The sequence below is a fragment of the Budorcas taxicolor genome, chromosome 2 (genome assembly GCF_023091745.1).
Source record: "Budorcas taxicolor isolate Tak-1 chromosome 2, Takin1.1, whole genome shotgun sequence".
NCBI lineage: Eukaryota > Metazoa > Chordata > Mammalia > Artiodactyla > Bovidae > Budorcas > Budorcas taxicolor.
The window spans coordinates 59,456,928-59,481,761 of NC_068911.1; the positions used below are offsets into that span (position 1 = coordinate 59,456,928).

Below are 24,834 nucleotides of genomic sequence, written 5' to 3' on the forward strand. Positions count from 1 at the left end.
GATTCAGGCAGGATATTGAGTGCCTGGTTCAAAGCAACAGTCGTAGAGATAGAGTAGTATGATGGATAAAAAGTATATCTGGTGGCAGTATTATAAGGCTGGGTAATTTATTTGATGTCCGGGATAAGAAAGAGAGAAGGGTGCAGGCTGAACTCCAGGTTGTTGGCCTCGGTAACTAATGGTTGTGTCATTGGTGGATAGTGACTAGACACCCAACAGTTCATGTGTGATAGGCGTTGCATGAGTGGGCGTGTAGCTCAGAGGCATGGATCTGGCATCAGCAGTAGAGGCAGGCCAGGGGAGGTCATAGTCGTGAGTAAGATTATCCAGGGAAAATATGGGAGTGTGAGAAAGAGCCAACAAAGCCAAAATCAGTGATCCTCCAGCACAACTGAAAAGGCAGGGCCAGAGAAGTAGCAAGACAGAATGGGAATAGGATGGCATCATGGAAATGAAAGCAAAACACATTGAAAAAAGAATGTGAACAGTTGCCAAACCCTTCACAGGAGAATTCAAGTAGGATCTGAAAGTGTCCCCTGGATTTAAGTAGACTCTCTGTTCGATTTATTATTTTCCCTGCCTTTGATCCTCACATTTGCTTATATCATCCCATGATTAAATAAATAACCTTGGATAAATACATAAATATTCCCTTAATCACTGACACTATCATTATACTACAACTGCTCAGACATTTCTATGTTAAAATTTGCTGGTGACTTTCTATTTTTCCCCCACCAGTCACATTTTAAGTGCCAACTTCCATGACCTTTCCTCATTCATTATGGTTTCCGATCTCTATAAAATTACAGTATTAAGTCTCTCTTTTTACATTTTCCATTGGCTAGCGCACCATGAACTTGATTTTCCTCTTGGTTCTATGAAGTTACTTTTACAGTCTCCTGGAGTAACTCCTTATTTTTTTTAAGCTTTTTAAATGAAATTTATCCCCCCTTGCCAAGATTTGATCCTTAGTTCTTTTCTCTGTGAAATTTCCATTTTGACCCCAGGCATTTTCCCAAGTCACTAATGTATAGAGGACCCCCAAACACAATCCTGAACTACATTTTCCAGTGGAGAGCTACATACAGAAATCTCACCAAACTCAGAATACCCCAGTTTAAACCTGGTCCCTTTATATCCCTACCTCCCCAAAAGAGTCTCCCATTTTCCTGCCCTGTCAGTGACACGTCCTTGCCTCTCTCACTTTTCATATACAACTAGCTCTTAACCTGAAGTATAGATCTCCGATCTTCATTTTTACATCTTCCCTTCCACATGCAGAATAATGTCAATAGAGAGGACATAATATGATGTAAAATTACAATGGTTTCTTTTGCAAACATTTATCCAGTTTGCACTATGTACACTATTCTAAGCATGTTATATGTATTTTCTTTTTTCTGTTTCCCTTCTATGAATTTAGAAAAGCAAAATGGTTTATTCCCTTTCAAATGTGTCACATAAATTTGAGATTTCGTGCATCAGTCTGAACTTGTGCATCAGACTTCTCTGGTGGCTCAGATAGTAAAGAATCCGCCTACAATGCAAGAGACCTGGGTTCAAACTCTGGGTCAGAAAGATCCCCTGGAGAAGGGAATGGCTACCCACTCCAATAATCTTGCCTGGAGAATTTCACAGAGAGGAGCCTTGTGGGCTACAGTCAATGGGGTTGCAGAGTCAGACATGACTGAGCAACAAACACTTTGACTTCTCTGAACTATGTAAACAGTTTTTGGATGATAAAATGCTAAGCATTATGTAATAAAGGTTAGCTCATTTTGCCACTAAAATTCTATTAACAGGCACTTTAAAATGTCTGAAAAATAAATACAATTATATTAATGATAATCTAAAACACACTTAAATCCTGAAATACCTGAGTTATCAATAAAAAGATTAAAATTATGCCTGAGAAAACCATAATGCTCACACATTCTTTCAATAAGTGGTCACCTTTGAACGTATGCTTATATGACTGCTGTATAGATCACGTAGCCTCTTTCAGCATAATGCTCCTCTTTTCCAGCTCTTTAAATGTTGTTAACCCCCAATGATCAGTTCTTAGTCCTTTATTCTTTAGAACCCACATGCACATATAAAGTACCCCATTCTGATGAATAACAGAGAGCAAAGTACACTTACTTCAAAAATCCAATTTTTGCAGAAACCTGTAAATCAGCAGTACAGTTTTCATGGGCACAAAATCTGGCAAAGTTTATCTGGAAATAAAATGACAATATTTTTTATTTTATTTAAAATCAGTAGGCCAATTTTCATGTTTTTTAAAGAATAACTTATCTATAATACATGAGAAAAAATTAATATAGCAAATTGATAACTTTCAAAGCATTCAATTTGAGAATTAGAAGGTTCAGATAACAATTTCAGGGCTAAAGGAATCAAGTTCTTTCAACTGTGTTAAGTAAAAAAAAATCTCTTTCATAGTATTGTATAAAAAGAAGTTTAATCAAACTGTGATAGTAATCTCTGTAAGAGTTTAAAACTTATACTGCCAAGACTTTTTCACTGAATTCCTCTTGATTTTCTGGTGCTGCCATGGGATCCTGCTTATTATGCATAAGCATGACACAGTTTTCACAGGTGGTAGAACAGTGGCTTTATATTTGTTGAAAATAATAAAATGTAGACATTTTACTGTGAAGATACAGTGAATGAAAACAAATGATAGCTTATCAAGAGATTCCAGAATTTATTTAATTCTGAGCATTTTAATAGGACCCAGAGATACTGTAAGGTACACAGGAAGCCCTTAGGTATAAGCTGGACAAAGAAATACAGACATAAAAGATATAAAAAGAAAGAAAGCAGAGAGGGGCAGGTGAAAGGCGGAGAGAGACAGAAAAGAGAGAAGTCTAGAGAGTCAGAGGAGGGGCCAGGCCCATGAAATGGAAAGAGAGTGGGGCACTGTCAAATGGCACGTCAGAACAGAGACTGCCTGGACCAGGAGAGCGGAGGGAGGTGTACAGGGAAAACCCTTCTCTAGATGACTTAAATATAACTCTTTTCTACTACTCCTATTTGTAAAGCAGGTTGTTCAAAGAATCAAAATGTAGCTCATTTTAATATAACTACAAGTTGCTAAGAGTTGAGCTTATGTACTTTAACTATTGAGATGTTCATTATTAAAGGCATTTAAAGGTAGTTGATATTGAAAGCTGAAGTTCAACAAAAGAGTGAAAAAAATGACTTCTATAAATATTTTCATACAAGGGTATAGAGAAAATTTGCTCTTAAGTTATCATCTTTATTTGATTTAGCACAGAGAGCAGACAGGGCTGATTCTAAGCTCAAATATCTTAAAGTGACTTAGGGGCAATTTTGCCTGGACAGGATATGACCTAGACCTTTAAATGTCCTTTTCATCTTTTGCATTCTGTGTGCTCTAACTGAATGTTTTAATGAGTACTTCTACCACAGCCCCAAACATCCTTTGACTCTGTCTTTTCGTTGTTGGATAGTAAAAGTCTGAACTGGATTCCTGGGAATAAACTGTCAGTGAAACTGATATATTTTGGCATACATTTTAAAAAGCAGTTCACTGGTTAGAGTGCAGGATCAATCTCAAAATGCATTTAGATCCTGAGATGTGGTTGAAAAGCAGATAGTTAAGTTAAAAAGAGAAACTGTTGTGTAATTAAATACACATGTTTATGAATGAGTAAAATCTGACTAATAAGACGTGAGTGAATCTGTGGGCAAGGTGAGCGAGAGGGAGACAAAATGAAAAAGGAGACAGAAAATGAGAAAGGTAAGCTGAGCACACATGAAGACCTGAATAACTTGTGAATGCTGCTCACTTCCATTAGAAGTCCTTGCTAGAAATATACTTTCTTCACTGACAAGGTATTGAGGAAAGAAAATTAACATTTTATGTATATATGGGAAATCACTGCTATGATTCAAATGCATAGTTAAAAGTATTCAGTTCAATATCCTAAAGGGAAAATAAAAAAGAATGGAAAACAAGACATACCATAAATCTTTTTTATAAAAAAATTTCATTAAAATTTTAAGAAGAATTCAGATAGCTCACTTCTACAAAACTATATAATATTAAAAAAATTCTTTAGTTGTATGTCACATAATGTTTCAAATAAAGAAAAATATTCCTACTGTTTTCTCAATTATGTCTTTTTCTTTCTTCTGCTGAAGAATTGGCTGAAGTGGAGGGAATTCCTCTATACTTCGTTTACTGATGACATGATGTCCCAGGTGGTAAGTGGCTTCAATCTGAATTGGGGTGAGGATGTCCCGTACATCCTTCTAAAGAAATTGAAAACCATATGAATTAATAATAAAAATAAGCCTGTAAACTAAAAAACATATATAAGCCCCTCCTTTCCTACACAAGGTCAAACACATGTGGAAGTGAAAAAAAAAATCCTTTCTTTTTAAGCTATATTGTTAAAAAATTGAACTGTACATTTTCACTCATATCAAAGGCATTCATGTTTATTAGGAAAAAGATGAAAGTTATTAAAAAGAAAAACCAGAACTATCTAATAGTTATAGAGGTGTGCATTTCAGCATATTTTCTTCCATGCTATTTTCTATGCATACAATTTTCTTATTAGTAGTTGTTACAGTATTTCTATATTTATTGTCCTTTCACATTTCACAAAGAAAGAGTTCTTGGATTTATCAATTATACAGGAATTGTAATCCAACCCATTTGGAATCCATTTTCCTCTGTATGACAGTTTAATACCTGACTAATTTTTATACAACATTTATCATTCTTAATCTTACTTATATGTGATCAAAAAGTCTGAGTGATTAGAATTTTAAATGGTACTGTCTTCTGCCCCCAAAGAAACAACTTGTGAGTTTATTCCCCTGATTGTCAATTCATATATTTTAATCTTTATTTCTACATGCAGGGATTATTTTTCTCTCTTTTAAAAACACTTTCCCATGAACTTAAAATTTATATCATCTTTTCCATTCCCCTCTGTTAAATGGGAATACACTACATTACTATCAAAATTATCTGCTGACATACACACACACATTAAAATAACTTGAAATAAATAAAATAATTAAATAAGAAAGTAAGTTCAAAAGCATTTGTCATTCAATTAAAGAAATGCTTCCCTAAATAGTAAAGATGTTCAAGAATCCCAGGTCTGTGAAAAAAAAATATGGAAGTCAGGTAAGATTAAAAAAAAAAAATGGCATTCCTTAGAAAGCAATTCTCTGAGCCCTGCCTAGATGGATATAAAAATTTCAATATATACTGAACAAAGCAGACTCATTTATTTTTCTTCCTGTCTTGCTATGAAAAACCTAGATAGCGTATTAAAAAGCAGGGATGACATTTTGTTGACAAAGGTCTATACAGTCAAAGTGAAAAGTGAAAGTCGCTCAGCCATGTTCAACACTTAGTGACGCTATGGACTATACAGCCTGTGGAATCCTCCAGGCCAGAATACTGGAGTGGGTAGCCTGTCCCTTCTCCAGGGGATCTTCCCAACCCAGGGATCAAACCCAGGTCTCCCATATTGCAGGAGGATTCTTTACCAGCTGAGCCACCAGGGCAGCCCCTATGTAGTCAAAGCTATGGTTTTTTCCAGTAGCCATGTATGATTGTAAGAGTTGGACCATAAAGGAGGCTGAGCGCTGAAGAATTGATGCTTTCAAACTGTGGTGCTGAAGAAGACTCTTGAGAGTTCCTTGGACTGCAAGGAGATCCAACCAGTCCATCCTAAAGGAAATCAACCCTGAAGATTCATTGGAAGGACTGATGCTGAAGCTGAAGCTCTAATACTTTGGCCACCTGATGCGAACAGCCAACTCATTGGAAAAGACCTTGATGCTGGAAAAGCCTGAGGGCAGGATAACAAGGGGTCAACAGAGGATAAGATGTTTGGATGGCATCAATGACTCAATGGACATGAATCTAAGCAAATTCCGGGAGATAGTGAAGCACAAAGAAGCCTGGTGTGTTGCAATCCATGGGGTCGCTAATAGTCAGACATGACTTAGTGACTGAACAATAACAAGAAGCATGGACAAATAAGAGTCCACTATAAAGTAATCGATGAGAATTTATACCAGAATTCAGTTGACCATCTAAACTACAAGAAATAAGAAATGTCGATGGCAAATCTATAGAAAAAGTATCTGATGCACAAAAGAATTAAAAATAGATATAATCTCAGGGTTTGAGAAGGAAGCTCACAATCAGACCGTGCTGTCCACCCACATAGGAACTGGGCTTCCCAGGTGGTGCTAGTGGTAAAGAGCCTGCCTGCCAATGCAGAAGACATAAGAGAGGCAGGTTCAATCCCTGGGTCAGGATCCCCTGGAGGAAGTCATGGCAATCCACTCCAGTATCCTTGCCTGGAGAATCCCATGGACAGAGGAGCCTGGTGGGCTATAGTCCACAGGGTTGCAAAGAGTCGGAGATGACTGAAGTGATTCAGCATGCAAAAGGAGCTATGCAGTTTTTCTTTTCTTTTATTTTGGTATTATAATTGGTACTATACTCAGAAAAAATCACACTCATTGTCTTTCACACTAAAAACTTAAATGTAAAGCTTGGCTTGACTCTAGTTTTCATATACCCATTTCAATCTATCAGTTCAGTTCAGTCGCTCAGTCATGTCCAACTCTTTGCGACCCCATGAACCACCGCACGCCAGGCCTCCCTGTCCATCACCAACTCCAGGAGTTTACCCAAACTCATGTCCATTGAGTTGGTGATGCCATCCAACCATCTCATCCTCTGTCATCCCCTTCTCCTCCCACCTTCAATCTTTCCCAACTATAGTTCTTGTTAAAAAAATAGATTCAGCAAAGTCCCTCTTGACCATTAAAAGAACTCAAGTGTTTTCACTAGGACTAGACATATTAATTTTAACTATAATTGAGTTATATTTATGAGGTTTATATTTACACTTAGTTCCTTAGTAGATCCATGACATTGTAACTGACAAATATCCTAGTGAATAATGTCAGTGGATTTCTATTTATTTACAGACAATTCAGAGTTGCAGTATAGCTTAAACATTTCTGTCTAAAGGCAGATTTCCAAAGCTCATAAATTAATAACCCCTAATGAATAGAAAAAATACCTATCATAAAGATCATAGCCATGCTGCTTACATCTGTATTAATTTTTAATAAAAGTTAGTTAATAAATATGACACATCACATAAAATTCTACACCTATTCTATGTCTTTATGTAATTAAAAAGGGGTGTAATTGTTTCTTCCCATTGTTAACAACATATATATATATATATATATATATATACGGATAAAATCAAGTGGTCTGAAGGTAGAGTACTAGGGTTCAAACCTCAGGTCCCTCACTTGTTATCTATGTAACCTTAGACAGATTCCATAATCTATGGACCAATTACCTCATCTGAAAATGGTTGGTAATAACGGTGATTATGACACCTACACTTTATTGCTGTGAGGATTCAGTGGCATAATGTATGTTAAACACTTAGCTCAATGCTTGGTATGTATTAGGATCTCAAAAGATGTTAAATATGATTATTATGTGCATATATTACTTCAAAATGTAGCCATACAAGCCAACCAAGGAATTACAGAACGTTAGTTTCTTATAATAAATTCTGGTGACTATTTGGAAGGAGTGAGAAAAAATAAAATCAGTCTATTGCCAACTAATGAACACTAAATAGAAAATGAGGTACATTTTCTACTAATACAAATATTGCTTAGTTGATAAGTCATATCCAACATTTTTGCGACCCCATGGGCTGTAGCTGGAGAAGGCAATGGCACACCACTCCAGTACTCTTGCCTGGAAAATCCCATGGATGGAGGAGGCTGGTAGGCTGCAGTCCATGGGTCGCTAAGAGTCGGACATGACTGAGCAACTTCACTTTCACTTTTCACTTTCATGCATTGGAGAAGGAAATGGCAACCCACTCCAGGGTTCTTGCCTGGAGAATCCCAGGGACGGGGGAGCCTGGCGGGCTGCCGTCTATGGGGTCGCACAGAGTCGGACACGACTGAAGCGACTTAGCAGCAGCAGCAGCAGCAGCATGGGCTGTAGCCCACCCGGCTCCTCTATCCTTAGGATTTCCCAGGCAAGAATACTGGAATGGCTTGCCATTTCCTTCTCCCAGGTATCTTCCCGACCCACGGATCAAACCATGTCTCCTGCACTGGCAGGTGGATTCTTTACTGCTGAGCCACTAGGGAGGCAATTAGACTTGTACTAATGAAGTGGTACCTGGAAGAGGTGCAGCATGACTCAAAGCACTCAAGACCCTCACGGCTTTCCCATTCTCACCCACGGAGATGTTTTTATTAGATTACTCGGTAAGTGATCATCTCAACCTGAAACCTTGACCATACAGGAATGCTGCAAATCAAGGTCCAAATCCCAAGTTACTGACTTGTGAAAATGGAACAGCTTGAAGCCCTGAGTACTACAATAGCAAACTTGATTAAATTATTCCCTAGGTGTAGGAGCTAGACAGCCACTGATTGTCCCTCCACATGTCCACTGTTTTAATTCTTCTCAACAAGCTTGCTTTGACCACATCACATGTTATCTAATTCATACTAATTTTCCACAAGGTCTTCTCTACATCTGGTGTATATTACTTTCATTATCCTAATTAGCTATTAATTATGCTTTGCTCACAATATATAAAATGTACGTGCGCTCTTACAAGAACTGTATTTGACAGATATTCACACTTACTTAACTTTAACAGCTCTACCTAAGGACAGAAGCTATAATATCAAGAATGTCTTAAAGTGACTAATTAATACATAAGAGGGAAAAAGTAGATTTGCTTGAAATTTTTAATTTAGATGGGCATGCGCTATCTATATTAAAAATAATGAAGATTCCACGCCACATTTTTATGGACAATTACATAAAAATAGGACACTCACAAGCATGCAAATTAGCACATGCCAGAAATTACACAAAGTCTGCCTTATTGTCTGGTTTCACAGAAATCTGTAGTATGGCCAACTTGAGAATGGAGCTGTAGGTTCATGTCCTCCTACTGTGTTTATGCAGTGAAGGAATTTATTTAAGGGGTGGAGCCAGAAATATTTACAAAATAGTACTGAATGAAAAATCATGTTGAGGTATAAATAAACATGTGAAGATATCTATTCATGGGTCTACTCTGTAGAAGGCAGGATCTAGGGACACAAAACTGAAAGTCAGTGTCTATGGCACAGTTTATAACCCATAAGTCTACACATGTGGTGGGGGGATGAACATTCTGATACACGCAGACACAAGTGCAAAACAGGGAGAGACACTAATCTATGCTTGAAAGGGCATGGGAAATGCTCACATAGAAGAACTTTAAATAAGGAATGTGATCAGATTTGTGTTTTTGAAATGCTGCTCTGGTGCCAATGTGGGGAATGAGTTGGTATGGGAGAAGGGAACACTAGGGCACAGATTGGAATCAGAGCCAGGAAGGCCATGTGTAATTATAACCATTTCATCTGCTAAGTATGTTTCAGAGGGTGAACTGTCAAATACCTGGGACTAAACCTTCCAGAGAAAAGATAACATCCCCAAGACGGGTACTCTAACCATTATACCTGTAGACTATTCTCAGATTTGTTTCCTCACAGAAGTATTTAAAAAGCACTGAGAACATGTCATCAATAAATTTCTTAAATATTATTCAATTAAGGGCCTTGTTTAATGAGCTGTGCTACCTCTAAGAATACAAACATGGAAAGGATAATATCTTCAAAGACCTTGAATTTAACAAAGAATTAATATATGTTGGAATAATCAACCTACGTCTAGGATACCATAATATCAGTATAGTTATATAGTTTGCTTGCACTTAGATTTTCAGCAGAAAGTCCATGGTGTGTTGAGGTTAACATAAAACTACTTTGGAGCAAATGGTACTTCATTAAACTATGTATAACTTTGTCTAGCTTAAAAATATAAGCAAACAAAGTACAAATAAATATATTTACTAAGCAAATGCACATTCATTTTTTTGAAGTTATTACTCAAAATGATGGGTTTTAGAAGTCACCCAAAGACTCATGTAACAAAATAAAACTCCTTTATTTCAGAAACCTAGGATTCAGAGAAAGCAAAGAAAGAATGAACTATAGCCTACTAAATGCACTGCCGCTGCTGCTGCGTCGCTTCCGGCGTGTCCGACTCTGCGCGACCCCAGAGACGGCAGCCCGCCAGGCCCCCCCGTCCCTGGGAGTCTCCAGCCAAGAACACTGGAGTGGGCTGCCATTTCCTTCTCCAATGCATGAAAGTGAAAAGCGAAAGTGAGGTCGCTCAGTCGTGTCCGACCCTTCGTGACCCCATGGACTGCAGCCCACCAGGCTCCTCCGTCCACGGGATTTTCCAGGCAAGAGAACTGGAGTGGGGTGCCATTGCCTTCTCCAAACTAAATACACAGGCAGGTTGATTTCATGCTTGTTAAGGCCAGTTTTCATATGCTTACATGAATTAGGGAACATTTTCAAAAAGGGAAAAGTGATATCTAATACAATTCTGATAGATAAAACACTGTAAGTCATAAAAATTAACCATTCTTTTCTATCACAGCAACCTTTTATTAACTCCCAACTCTAAATTCTAGTTTCTTCTTTCATAACATCTAATAATTTTAAGGCTTTAATAGCAAAAATTAAAGCTTGGCATAATTATAGACAACTAAAAAAGGGAGTTCTATAAGGAAAAAATAATAATTTCCATCTTCCTATTTTCTGAAGAACACATTTTGACCATTCACATAAAAAAATCTTATGTAATACCTGTTTTACTTATGAGTAGATTAAGTAGACTTGAGAAATCTGATGTGCTTACCAACCAGATAAAAGACCATATAGTCTCAGAAAAATAACATACCAACAAAATTATATTCCAGTGATGTGATAATTATTAATTGTTAAAAATGTCTACCACATTCCAAGAAGATCTAATACATGAAACTAAAATGTTTGATTAAAAGAGAAGGATGTAATAAAAGTGAAGATTTTTGAGAAGATTTGGAATTTTAAAAATAGCCAAATTTTCTACCATCAAAGACTGTAACAAGTTTTTAAAATATAAGGAGGGTTCAAAACTTTCATTTACGTGAGATCACCAATGGGTTGTGTGAAACAATAAGAACAAAATTCAATCATTTCCTCACCTTCAGATCCCAGTGCCTCTTACATGTTGTAAAACTGGTGGGATCTTTCTGGCTCATTGTCTTTAATACTCAAGTCCAGCAATTTGCTGATCCCACTGGGACCCCCAATTCAGCTTTCTCCCCCTGTTCCTCACCCACCCTCTTAATGTCCTGTCTCCTCTCCTTGCCTTGCTTTATCTTCATGGACAAGGATATAACCACTCACTTGCTTACTCTTCAACTCTCTCTTTTCTCCTTTGTGTCACTCTGTTGGCAGACCACAACCACGGTTGACTCTCATCTACTCCCACCTATCAGGCTGAATGTGACTGGAAAGAACCGCAGCCCTACTGACTCATCTCACTTTCTGATGCAAGAGAGAGCCTAATGCCATCTCAGGACCCTACTCCTCCCTCTCACTCTCTCACACTCTGAGAAGACTATCTCACATCTTCTTCCCAAACTCGAAACACCAGCTCTTCCATTCTAACTGAAGCTAATGACTTTGCTTCTTACTTCATTGAGAAGATTAAAGCAATCAGAAGAGAACTTCCAGTCCTCCCACACACACGTGCCCAACATCTACACAGAAACAAAGGAACTATGCCTGCACCCCCCTAGAATCAATCCTTCATTTGTACAATCAAATCCCACTGCTTTTGCCTTGAGAACTTTGCTCCGACTATTCTTTCATCTATTTCCTAAATGTGTCACTCTGGTAGAACATACCCATCAGCATAAAAACATGCTATTCCTCTTATCTTAAAAGAAAAAAAAAGTCACTCTACTTCTGTCGGCTACTGACTCCCAGCCCCTTTTCTTCAGTCCCCTTTGGAGCAAGAATCTGTGAAAGAATAAACTACTCTCTGTCTCCAGTTCTCCTCCTCCTTTCCTTTCCCCTTACTGTTCCTCTGAAATGCTGTTGTTGTGATCACCAATAGCTTGTACATTGCCAAACCCGATGGTGAGTTCTTAGTCTTCATCTTATCTGACTAAGCGAAAGCACTGAAAACACCATCAAGCCCTCCTCTTTACCCTGCTTTATTCACTTCACTTCCAGGATGCCAGGAGCTCTTGATTTCTTTCCTTATGGATTGGTCCTTCTCACCGCCCTTGTAAGCCTTCTCTCTCAATCTCTCCATGTTGTAGTGCCCAGAGGACAGACGTTGCCTCTTCTCTCTTCTTGTCATGATCTCAGCCACCTCATATGACTTGAAACCTCATTCGTATGCCAAAGAGGCATTGTATTTCCGGTTCCAGAGCATTCTCCAACTCCAGATGAGTATATTTAAATGCTGAATTGCTCTATACACTAAAAAGTAAAACAAACTGCTCCAGCTCAGCAGGTCCACAACTGAACGTCAACATGTTCCACCTGAGAGTTGTTTCCCTTGCCCTGTTGATGAGAACAGTATTCTTCTAATGGCTTTGGCTAACAACCTTGGAATCATTTTGGAGCCTTTCTTTCTCGAATGTTAGACATCCAATCTTTCAGTGAATTGTGCAGGATCTGTCGTCCCCTGTTTCTCACCATATCCACTACCACCATCTTCACTGGAGCCATCATCTCTTAGCTGACTTACTGAAGTATCCTCTTCTTCCTGTGTCAATCTGTGGCTGCCTAGGCTCGACATAGCAATTAGGAAGCAGTTCGAGTATTCCTTATTATTACTCAGTTATATCATGTTGCCTCTCTTGCTCCAAACTCTACAATAGATCCCATTTTATTTGGAGAAAGAAAATCACAGGTCTTATGTGATCTGACCTTTTTTTCTACTACTTTCCCCCCTTGCTCTCTTTTCCAAAGCCATCCTTGCCTCCCCATAATTCTTTAAAACAACCAGGCATGTTCTTGTCTTGAGGTTTTTGTTTTTGTTTTTACCTAATTCTTCTTTCTGTACTGTTCTCCTCCTGGATGGGGGATTCTCAAAGCATAGTTTCCAAGCTGGCAGCATCACCATCACCTGCACCCTTTATAGAAATGGAAACTCTCAGGCCTCCCTGAAGATTTACTGAATCAAGAACTCTAGGTGGGGCACAGCAATCTGTGGTGTTAACCAGCTTCCCAGGTGATGCTGTTGGATGCCAAAGTTGAGGACCATTGCCCCAGGTATCCACATTGCCCCTGGTAACTTCCTTGCTTCCTTCAAGTCTTTGCTCAGATGTCACCTTCTGAATGAAACTCACTCTGAGCACCTTATTTAAAACTGCACCCTTACTCCTTCCCCAGCACTCTGTTATCTCCTGTGCTCTGTCTGTCCTCCTTTCCTTTTTTCCATTACCCATATGGTGGCTCAGATGGTAAAGAATCTGCCAGCAATGCAGGAGACCCTGGGTCAGGAAAATCCCCTGGAGAGACGAACGGTTACTCCAGTATTCTTGCCTAGAGAATTCCATGGACAGAGGAGCCTGGTGGGCTCTCGTCCATGGCGTGGCAAAGAGTTGGAAAAGACTGGGCAACTAACACTCTTATCTTCCTCTAAAATACTATAAAATTTACAAAAAATTTACATTTTGTTACCCTGTTGTTTATCTCACCACACTACACTATAAGCTCTATAAAGGTAGTAACCTTTTTTATGTTTCAGTCATTGACATACATAAAAGTCTCAAACAGAACCTGACACCACATAGGTACTCAATATCTATTAAATTAATTGGAAGGAGAAGTAGAGCTTAATTGGTTTAGCCAACAGAACCTATACAAAGGAAGCATGCCCAGCTTGCAGGCGGGTTGTCCTCTGAGAGGTGGGGGCTGTGGGCCTGAGAACATGATTAAAAAGTATCACCTTATTTAACTGTATCGGGTGCTGAGGTAGAGTGCATATGTATAACACACCCCTGACACTGGACACGTTTTACAGAACAAAGGAGCCGTTCAGTTACTGTTTCTGAATGCCTTGGATACCATGCTGGTGAGGGTGGGAAATGCACACAGTAAATCTTCATCTCTTCCCAAATTAACAGCTAGAAGTCCTTGACAAAACTCAAGGTTAGGACAGCTGCTTCTGTAGTGTTTACACCTACCCTTTGGATTTGTTGCAAGGGAGGGTGTTGGAGTAGCCTTCTGACTTTCTATGTAAGAAGTTTAAAACGTCCCAAACAAAAGCAAGGTGAGTTAGAAAGGAAAAACAACATTGGAAGAAGCAATCAGTTTTTAATAAACAGCCCCACTATGTACCAATCCCAGAGCTAAATGCTATTTTTGACGGTCATTATGGCCCAAAGTCAGGGCTGTAACCTGCTGTTGTCGCTACCGTGGTAACACAAGTATAGATGCAACTAACACAGAAACCTCTGCTCAATTGTCACTTTGGGTACAAGCTTATTCTGAGGAATGTGCACAATTTTGATGGACCCTCAGTCATAGGAACAATACCAAGAAATAGGACCAATAAATCAGATCAATTTACTGGCATTCATACCAGTTCAACACAATATATTTATCAATGTCTAATGCTGGTCCTTTTATTATCTTTAAAATGGCCTCAATGTTCGTCTCTAAAATTGGTTAACTGGAATAAAATTAACTGTGTAGAATTTTTAAAAAAACCTTTCTAATCCCCACCATATCAGTTATGGTTACTCTAATATCATTCTATACTTTTGACTCTCAACCATTTAATAGCTTTACCCTAGTACAATAATAAAAATTGTTAAGGGAAATGAGGAAAGAGCATAAGGATTATTGCTCTTAACATTTAATAGTCCTGTTGCTTGTTTGCATTTGCTTGCAATAAGTATCTAAGGGAAAATTAAGGGCTAAGCTGAGGCTACTATTTGAAATCCCAGAAAGGGCTCCCGGGAATAGTTTGGCTTTTTTGTGGCAATAGATTTTCTGATGAAGCACACCATTCCCTAATGAAAAAGGCCTGGCACTGCTTCGTACGATAAAATGTGACCAATGCAAGGAACGTGATGATCAGTTTGGGAATGAGTGTTTTAATAAAAGAAACATGAAATCGGCTATGCTTTGGCAGAATACACACCAAACGATCATGAGAGCCATCATCCTGGCCCACAGATGATCCCCACCACGCGACAACCGTGTGAGCTCCCACTGACATCACCAACAGCGCTGGCCCAGAGACAAAGGCACAATCCAAAAGCAGCCACATTTGATTCTGCTTCTTAAAGTCACATGAAAGGCAAACCAACTTCCAAAGCCTCCCCCTAGCCCCCAGTATCTACCAGGCATAGGTTTGGGGCTCAGCAGAGCTACTCGATATTTACATTTTTAGGCAAGCATGTAAACAGAGATGGGGCAGTAACAACTGAGGATAGGAAAAGGCAAATCTGTAAAAACAGAGATGCACTAAATGTGATAAGTATGAAGCAAAGAAGCAGCAGTAAGTAAGAGTTTGAACTGTCCGGGTCACAGGAGTGTCTAACATCTAGACTACAGAGTAGATTAGGTAGTTCAGGAGGCATTCACACTTTGCACGATGTTTTATAAAACATACCAATGCAGCAAGAATTAAATGTATTGATAACACTGAAGGCTACATGCCTGTTAATGAAAATGAGTTTACGTTACCCGCATAAATGCTCGATGTGTTTTGCAGCTAGTTGCTTTGCTCTGTACTTTCATGCTTCTTGTAATCACATCATGAGTTCCATTGGAAGAAAAGTAAAATCTCGATGGAGACTCTGCCTTTCGGTTCACATCCAGGCTCATGTTATAAAGCAAAACTGCAGAAATGTAGAGAGCATCGCAATGAATATAATGATATACAGGTATTTATTTTCTTTATCTTTGAAGTGATAATAGTTGCAGTTATATAGAATACTGGGAACATATTAAATTGTCTTTATTAAATAACTTTCTAAAAACTAGCCTGACATATGAAAGAGGAAACTATTTTAAATGTATATTTCAAAAATTATTTTTACACATTAAAAAAAAAGAATTATAAACTTTGAAAATTAACATCTTTGGTTATTTGCTTAATCCTCCCATATATAAACTGGAGAAGGAAATGGCAACCCACTCCAGTATTCTTGCCTGAAAAATGCTATGGACAGAGGACCCTGGAGGGTTACAGCCCATGAGGCTGTCCAAGGGTCGGACACGACTTAGCAATTAAACCAATACCACCACCCATATATAAACATTTGAAAACTACAATACCAAAGTTGTTACTAATAATAAAATTTCTGAGTGAGGTTTCAGCCTTCTTTGAGTCCTCTTGTCATTAGAACATCTGACTGAGGAAGAACAGGCAGAGTACTGCAGGCAGATGTCACCTGGAGTAATTTTATCTTGTGCGGCTACAGAACTAATTTCATGTATGATTTGCTGCTGCTGCTGCTTAGTCGCTCAATTGTGTCCGACTCTGTGATCCCATGAACTGTAGCTGCCAGGCTCCTCTGTCCATGGAATTTCCCAAGCAGGGATACTGGAGTGGGTTGCCATTTCCTTCTCCAGGGGATCTGATGACCCCCAGGAGTCCAACCTGGTCTCCTGCTTGGCAGATGGATTCTTTACTACTGAGCTACCAGAGAAGCCCTTCAAGTATGGTTTAGGTTCATTTATTTTCATTTGTTTCCAATTTGAGGGGTTTCTATCTTTCTTTTTTTTTTTTTTTTAATGTAGAGTGAACAGATGATGTAAGAGTCAAACCTATATAACAGTTGACTCTGACATCTCCTTGCCAGCCCTAGACCCTGAGTATTTCTCTTCCTTATCTTTATTGCTTTCTGGCTTGATTTTCCAGTGTTGATTTGGGCAAAAACAAATGTAGTCAGACATTCTCTCGATAAATATTCTGGCAGTTTGATAAGAATTTATTTCAAATCTGACACGTAAATGATCATCTGTTAAAGAAGATCGCCAATAAACAAAAAGAAAAATTTATAACAACCATAAAATTCTAAGACTGATCTTATTAGGAAAGAAAGATCTATTTCTTAGTTTTAAAGGGTTCTTTGTCAGAGTGGTAGCTGTCAGAGGTGAGGGGTGCAGGATGGGAAATACAGGTGAAGAAGATCAAAAGATACAAAGTTCCACATAAGTCATGGGGATGTAATGTACGGCATGGTGAAAGTAAAAGTCGCTCAGTCATGTCCCGACTCTCTGCAACCCCATGGACTCTACTGTTCATGGAATTCTCTAGGCCAGAATACTGGAGTGGGTAGCCTTTCCCTTCTCCAGGAGATCTTCCCAACCAAGGGATCAAACCCAGGTCTCCCGCATTGCAGGTGGATTCCTCACCAGCTGAGCCACAGGGGAGCCCAAGAATTCCTGAGTGGGTAGCCTTTCCCTCCAGGGGATCTTCCCAACCCAGGGATCAAATCCAGGTCTCCCACATTGCAGGTGGATTCCTTACCAGCTGAGCCACAAGGGAAGCCCAAGAACACTGAAGTGGGTAGCCTATCCCTTCTCCAGTGGATCTTCCTGACCCAGGAATTGAACCAGAGTCTCCTGCATTGCAGGTGGATTCTTTACCAACTGAGCTATCAGGGAGCTGCAGTTAATTATACTGTATTGCACATTTGAAAGACGCTAAGAGAGTAGACCTTAAAATTTCTCATCACAAGAAAACTATTTACAATTATGTATGATGAGGGATGATTGTTTTGGTGACTCTTTCACAATATACACAAATATTGAATCATCATGTTGTACACCTGAAACTAATATAATGTATGCCAATTATACCTCAATGTAAAAAATTGAAAAATAAAAAAGTTTCCTTGCAAAACAAGCTACATGTAATAGTCTTCTGGGATGTTATTCATTAAACTGGAGCAATAATTCATAAGTGATATTTGAAATAATTTATATAATTCCTCAAGCATTCATTTATACTTTAGGAGTAACTTATTCTTCTGGAAGGAGTTTATCTACTTACTTCAAGGGAACATAAATATAAAATCTACATCACTCCTACAGACTTCAAATGAATCTCTCATCATTCTTTTTATTTAGAAAATAAAGTTCATCTTCAGAACTACAATAACCGAGATTCAGTGCCTCAGAGACAGAGTTGCAATTGAAATTGCCATCTACACATTCATCACCCTGAGCTCAGACAAGAAGTACACGAAAGAAGGGAAATAAAAATCCACTTGCAGTAAGGGCAAAATGTCCTGGTTTTACTGAATATGTTTACCGTGTGAATTGTTTCTCCCAAGGAGTCATTTTACGACAACTATAAAGTGTGCTTCTGCAACAATGCTGTGATTATTTATGATTTTCATATATTTGTTTTCAACCATTTAAAGAAGTGTTTGGTCACAATGGAATTGGTAGTACAACAAACACTGATTTTCCATAAAGGGAAATATATTTAACGTGTATCTCTCAGATAATCCATCAGCTTGCCTGCGTCACTGTGTCACTAGGGTCGTGTTCTCAAATGGCTACTTCTTCAACCACTAATCAGACGGAGGTTCTTTTCACTGTCCTATCACTGAATCTTTAATGAAGACTTTTGCAGAGCATTATTAAACATGAATCTGATCTATATCTGTAAGAAAAGAATCTAAGAAAGAATGAATATATGTATAACTGAATCACTTTGCTGTACCCCTGAAACTAAAAACATTGCAAATCAACTATACTTGAATAAAATTAAAGTTAAAAAAATGAATCTGATCTAAAGTAGAAAATATCAGGCTCATTCTATACTTCTTATTACTGGCTAATACAGACTGAGGCCTCTGTCACGTATCTAAAGCTTGGTTCAGTATTTGCTTCCGTTCATGATGTTCAGAGGACAGCGTGCAGGGTCAAGGGTATGAACAACTCTTGATAGATCTTGTGGGGTACAGGAAATTTATGAATTTTTAACATCAAAATGGTAAACTCTTTTATGTTTCTCTCCTACCATGGGCCAGTTTCATTAGTAGTTATCCTAACATTAGCTTAAATATAATATAACCAGGAACATTAACTTGCTAGGAAAAAAATAATGCTTATGAAGTGACATATATAAGATTTGAGATTAACCACAATGTTGGATGAATCATATCAAAGCTAGTTTTTCAGGACTTCCCTGGTGGTACAGTGGATAAGAATCTGCCTGCCAGAATACTCTTTGATATAAATCACAGCAAAATCCTCTATGACCCACCTCCTAGTGTAATGAAAATAAAAACAAAAATAAACCAATGGAACCTAATTAAGCTTGAAAGCTTTTGCATAAGAAAGGAAACTATAAGCAAGGTAAAAAGACAACCCTCAGAATGGGAGAAAATAATAGAAATGAAACAGTTGACAAAGGATTAATTTCTAAAATATACAAACAGGGTCGTCATTGCCATCTTTCTAAATTCCATATATATGTGTTAGTATACTGTATTGGTGTTTTTCTTTCTGGCTTACTTCACTCTGAAAGATGGCAATGACGACCCTGTATGCAAGACAGGAAAAAAGACACAGCTGTGTATAACGGACTTTTGGACTCAGAGGGAGAGGGAGAGGGTGGGATGATTTGGGAGAATGGCATTCTATCATGTATACTATCATGTAAGAATTGAATCGCCAGTCTATGTCTGACACAGGATACAGCATGCTTGGGGCTGGTGCATGGGGATGACCCACAGAGATGTTATGGGGAGGGAGGTGGGAGGGGGGTTCATGTTTGGGAACACATGTAAGAATTAAATATTTTAAAATTAAAAAAAATAAAAAACTAAAAAAAATAAAAAATAAAATAAAATATACAAACAGCTCATGTAGCTCAACCAGAAAAATAAACAATGCAGTCAAAAAAATGGCAGAAAACTAACCAGACATTTCTTCAAAGAAGACATACCAATGGCTAATAAACACATGAAAAGATGCTCAGCATTGCCCATTATTAGAGAAATGCATATCAAAATTACAATGAGGTATCATCTCACACCAGTCAGAATGATCATTATCAAAAAGTCCACAGGCAATAAATGCTGGAGAAGGTGTGGAGAAAAGGGGACCCTCTTGCGCTGTTGGGAATGCAAACTGATGCAGCCACTATGGAGAACAGTGTGGAGAGTCCTTAAGAAACTGGGAATAAAACTACCATGTGACTCGGCAATCCCACTACTGGGACTATACCCTAAGGAAGTCTTAATTGAAAAAGACACATGTACCCCAATGTTTATTGCAGCACTATTTACAATAGCCAGGACATGGAACCAACCTAGATGTTCATCAAAAGATGAATGGATAAAGAAGCTGTGGTACATAGACAAAAGGAATATTACTCAGCAATAAAAAGGAATGCATTTAAGTCAGTTCTAATGAGGTGGATGAACCTAAAGCCTATTATACAGAGAGAAGTAAATCAGAAAGAGAAAGGTAAATATCATATAATAACACATATATATGGAATCTAGAGAGATGGTACTGATGATCCTATTTACACGGCAGCAAAAAGAGATGCAGATATAAAGGACAGACTTTTGGACACAACAGGGGAAGGAGAGGGTGGGATGATTTGAGAGAATAGCACTGAAACATATACATTTCCATATGTAAAATAGCTAGCCAGTGGGAATTTGCTGTATGATGCAGGGAGCCCAAAGCCGGTGCTCTGTGACAACCTAGAGGGGTGGGATGAGGGGAGAGGTGGGAGGGAGGTACAGAGGGCGGGGACATATGTAAACCTATGGCTGATTCACGCTGACAGTATGGCGGAAATCATCACAATATTGTAAAGTAATCATCCTCCAATTAAAAAAAAAAACAAAAAAAAGAATCTGCTTGCCAATGCAAGGGACATAGGTTCAATTCCTGGTCTAGGAAGATTCCAGAGAAGGCAATGGCAATCCACTCCAGTACTCTTGCCTGGAAAATCCCATGGACGGAGGAGCCTGGTAGGCTGCAGTCCATGGGGTCGCTGAGGGTCGGATACGACTGAGCGACTTCACTTTCATTTTTTACTCTCATGCACTGGAGAAGGAAATGGCAACCCACTCCAGTACTCTTGCTTGGAAAATCCCATGGATGAAGGAGCCTGGTGGGCTGCAGTCCATGGGGTCGCGAAGAGTCGGACACGACTGAGCAACTTCACTTTCACTTTTCACTTTCCTGCATTGGAGAAGGAAATGGCAACCCACTCCAGTGTTCTTGCCTGGAGAACCCCAGGGGCAGGGGAGCCTGGTGGGCTGCCGTCTCTGGGGTCACACGGAGTCGGACACGATTGAAGAGACGTGGCGGCAGCAGGAAGATTCTACATGCAAATAAGCCCTCGAGCCACAACTCCCGAGCCCACGTGCTGCAACTACCAAGCCTGTGTACCGCAAGTACTGAAGCCCTAGAACCTGCGCTCCACAACAAGAGGAGTCACTGCAACGAGAAGCCCATGCACTGAAACGAAGAGTGGCCCCTACTCTGCAAGTAGAGAAAGCCTGCACAAAGCAACAACGACCCAGCACAGTCAAAAATCAATAAAATTATATATATAAGCTACTTTCTCCACAGCGGATAACTGAGAGCTGTCTACGTACAGGCATGTGGGCATGGCTCTTAGGAATCAATCGTCACAGTAAATTCTGAAGAGATGTGTATTATTTATCAAAATTAGAACCAGGATCCAGGCTTTCAGATAAGCTTCTTCAATTACCCAAACAGGATAGGATAAGAGGAAAAGAAACTTCTTCCTCTCAGTCCTTCCAGCTTAAGCCAGCTCAAGACTTGAGTAAGCCTAGTAAAACAGGAGGAGCTATGGTGATGCTTTTTTTCTTTTAAAGAGATCTTACAGATTAAGCTCAGTTAGTTCACCTTAAATAATACAGCAAGTAATATTTTTGTTCTACTTCTTGCCACAATATTTAAACAACTAAAGCCTTAACTTATCCAACTCATTGGCTGGAACAAAGCAAGAATCTGAAAGGTGATGAAGAAAGACTGCTCTCTCCTGCCCTAAAAACCACTCCATGGTGAAATATGGAGAAGCCTCAAAAGATGATCATGAGATTTATGAGGGAAGTGCACATTCTGTCAGGCATTAATTCTGTAAGGGCACCCTTACCAATATAACCCGGAACCTCTTTGCCCTTATATGAGAAACAGAGTGTCAGATCCATGCACACAGAGGGCAATCCATTTTCAATACAGTCAAAATTTGTTCTATTTACTGACTCGGGATGGTTCAAAGAAGCTTCAACAATCACTACAGGTCTTGTCCTAAGAAGGAAATAAAATTAGCAATATTAATTGCATGATTATTTTTCATTAAGGTGAAAAATACATTTGCATTGTCAGTTTCCACTGATCAAGTAATTTCATGAAACTGCTTAATAGCATATATATTTATTCACACTCAATTATACTTTCATGTATGAATCAAAATAAATTTTTATTAAAATCTCTAAAAATACTGACTTAGATGATTTAAGTATATATCCAGGTAAGATGGGAAAAGTATCCTAAAGTTCAATAATTAAATTTCAGAGTACCAAAAAGAGTGTTATGAGGTCACCATCGTGCTGATTTTAAAAACTGCCTCCCATCATTTACAATTAAGCCCAATTGTCATTAAGCGGTGAAATCTATCAACCTTACCTTAGCAACACAGCAGAATCAGACCGAAAAGCACCAACTGCTACATCTGGAGGAAGAAAAAAATAGCACAGATTAATGATCATCATTAGTCAAAGAGAATTACTTTCAGCCATAAATACTTAACTACATATCACCTTGTGACTATATCAAAATACTATTTACAGAAAATTAATTAGAAAAGATACGCTTACGTCTTAAGATTCATTTCACATGTGTCTGAATCTGCTCATTTACAATGACATTCATCCCTTTATCATATAATATAAACAAAAACATTATGATATAAACATATGATATAAAGACAGCCTTACTAAAAGAAAATTCAATTTTTGGACTACAAACACTTGCTGAGATATCTTCTTTCAAATTATATACTAAAAAATGCTCTTCTTTTCATCATATGTTTGATTTATTCTCCTGAATGCTTTTAACTTTTTCGAAAACAAGGAATAAAATATTAAGTAACTAACAGTGCATAAGCTTAGTAATTATTTGATTATTTCTGACCTGTGTGTGAATTCAAAAGAGTACTAAAAATGAAGGAAAAAACTCACTAGTAAATCAACCCTTTTTTCTACCGGTTGTACGTACTTCAGCGTAAAGCAGCACCCACGTAAATTTTATACTCACCTAGATATCCATTGTTATCTGCATCAATTTGTCCAGATATAGACTGTCCAAACATACTTAATGATTTACTGATTTGACGTCCTTCAATTCTCTGAAAAAAATAGTCCAGTTGACTGGGAAGCAGGGTTTAAACATCTAACATCCCAGAGAAACAATGATTCAGTTAAAAAATGAGCCCTGACACATTATTAGCAAATGCATTGTAGTTAAGGCAAATACATGTGTCTGGGAGAAAGAGTAGTCTCCAGCTTGAAGTGGAGAGCTGACATCTATTTTGTGACATGAAAACACCTGCTTCCTTTACCTTGTGAGCGAAGGGAAAATTATGTAGGAAAGATCTCCTAAAATACTCCTGACACTCTCTCCTCAGGCATTTTTCAGGCTCTGTGCTTATTTCCCTGAGTAACATGAGGAATCAAACTGATAATAAGAAAATAAGACATTTATGATCACTTAGTGGAGCCTATTTCTTAGATTTATAATAACCATCTTGTTCAGATTGGTTTCTAGTATTTAACAAGGACAACTCAAACCAGATATGTGCTTGCTATCCCATGTGTCTAATCTCCTGTCCAGACATTGCTTTACAAGTATCAGAGTTGTCCAAGAGAATTAGTATTCTTTAATAGACAAGTATATCTCTCTCATGTTATATAGAGGATCATTTACCCACTTTGCCTAATCAAAAATAACAGTATTAGCTAAAGTTTCCATACGAGTATCTTTGGAAAAATTCCTCTTCTCTGCATGTGCGTGTAGTTTTTTTCTATGCAATGAAATGTCCTGATTTTTCAAAATATGAAATTAAAGTCAGAGTTAGGTCAGGAAGCCTTAATAAAGTGCTCTCATCTTACTGTTTTGCACTGAAAGGAACACAGAGTTTCATTTGAGTCTGTGCTCTTCTTGTACAACCTCTATGGAAGATGGGGCTTTAAGCCGTGAAGCGAGACAGTTAACCAAATCCACATGGGCTTACTTGGAAGAGTAGGGGTATTACCTCAGAACGTAAATCTGATGACATGCAGAGAGAAATCCGAAATAGGTTAAAGCAAAAGTAGAATGGAAGTGAACCAGAACTCTTGTTTATGGAAATAAAATGATTTTGTAGAGTTATTAATGACCTTAAAAATGAGACCATCTACTGTTATTATAAGAAAATGGTGAAACAGTATTAAGTATTTGAAAGGGCAAGTTAAGAAAAATAAGTGCACGTTAACACTGGAAGTTTTAAGAAGGATTTTATTACCAATGTTTCTTTTGAAAATAGAATAGTATTATCCCACCTGTGAGAAGGTTGTTGAGATCCCATCTACTCGGCCATTGTAAATATAAATCGCACCTTGCAAGTCATCCTCCTGTGGGGCTCCAATAGCAACATCTATTCAAGAATTTAAATGGCAGAAAATAAACTCTTAATGCAAAGAATGAGACTCTGAAAACTAGCCCTCATGCTCTTTACTTAATATCACATAGGAAAACTCTTTATCAAAAAACAATATTTTCACTGGACAGAAAAATATATATACAGCTCTATCGCTGTCATAACAATGTACAGGATTGTACAGTCAA

General features: G+C 38.3%; 1 protein-coding gene across 1 annotated transcript in view; it reads right to left on the reverse strand.

Annotated features, from left to right (window-relative positions):
* The window catches only part of ITGA4 (integrin subunit alpha 4), a 91,881-nt gene that overhangs the window by 23,827 nt on the left and 43,220 nt on the right, over positions 1 to 24,834 (reverse strand). Inside the window, exons 11-17 of the mRNA XM_052635867.1 lie at positions 24,549 to 24,643; positions 23,266 to 23,356; positions 22,636 to 22,681; positions 22,103 to 22,257; positions 15,679 to 15,833; positions 4,138 to 4,287; positions 2,146 to 2,222 (exon numbers count right to left, since the gene is read on the reverse strand). Coding sequence (XP_052491827.1) covers positions 2,146 to 2,222; positions 4,138 to 4,287; positions 15,679 to 15,833; positions 22,103 to 22,257; positions 22,636 to 22,681; positions 23,266 to 23,356; positions 24,549 to 24,643 — 769 coding nt within the window. The remainder of the gene's footprint in view (positions 1 to 2,145; positions 2,223 to 4,137; positions 4,288 to 15,678; positions 15,834 to 22,102; positions 22,258 to 22,635; positions 22,682 to 23,265; positions 23,357 to 24,548; positions 24,644 to 24,834) is intronic.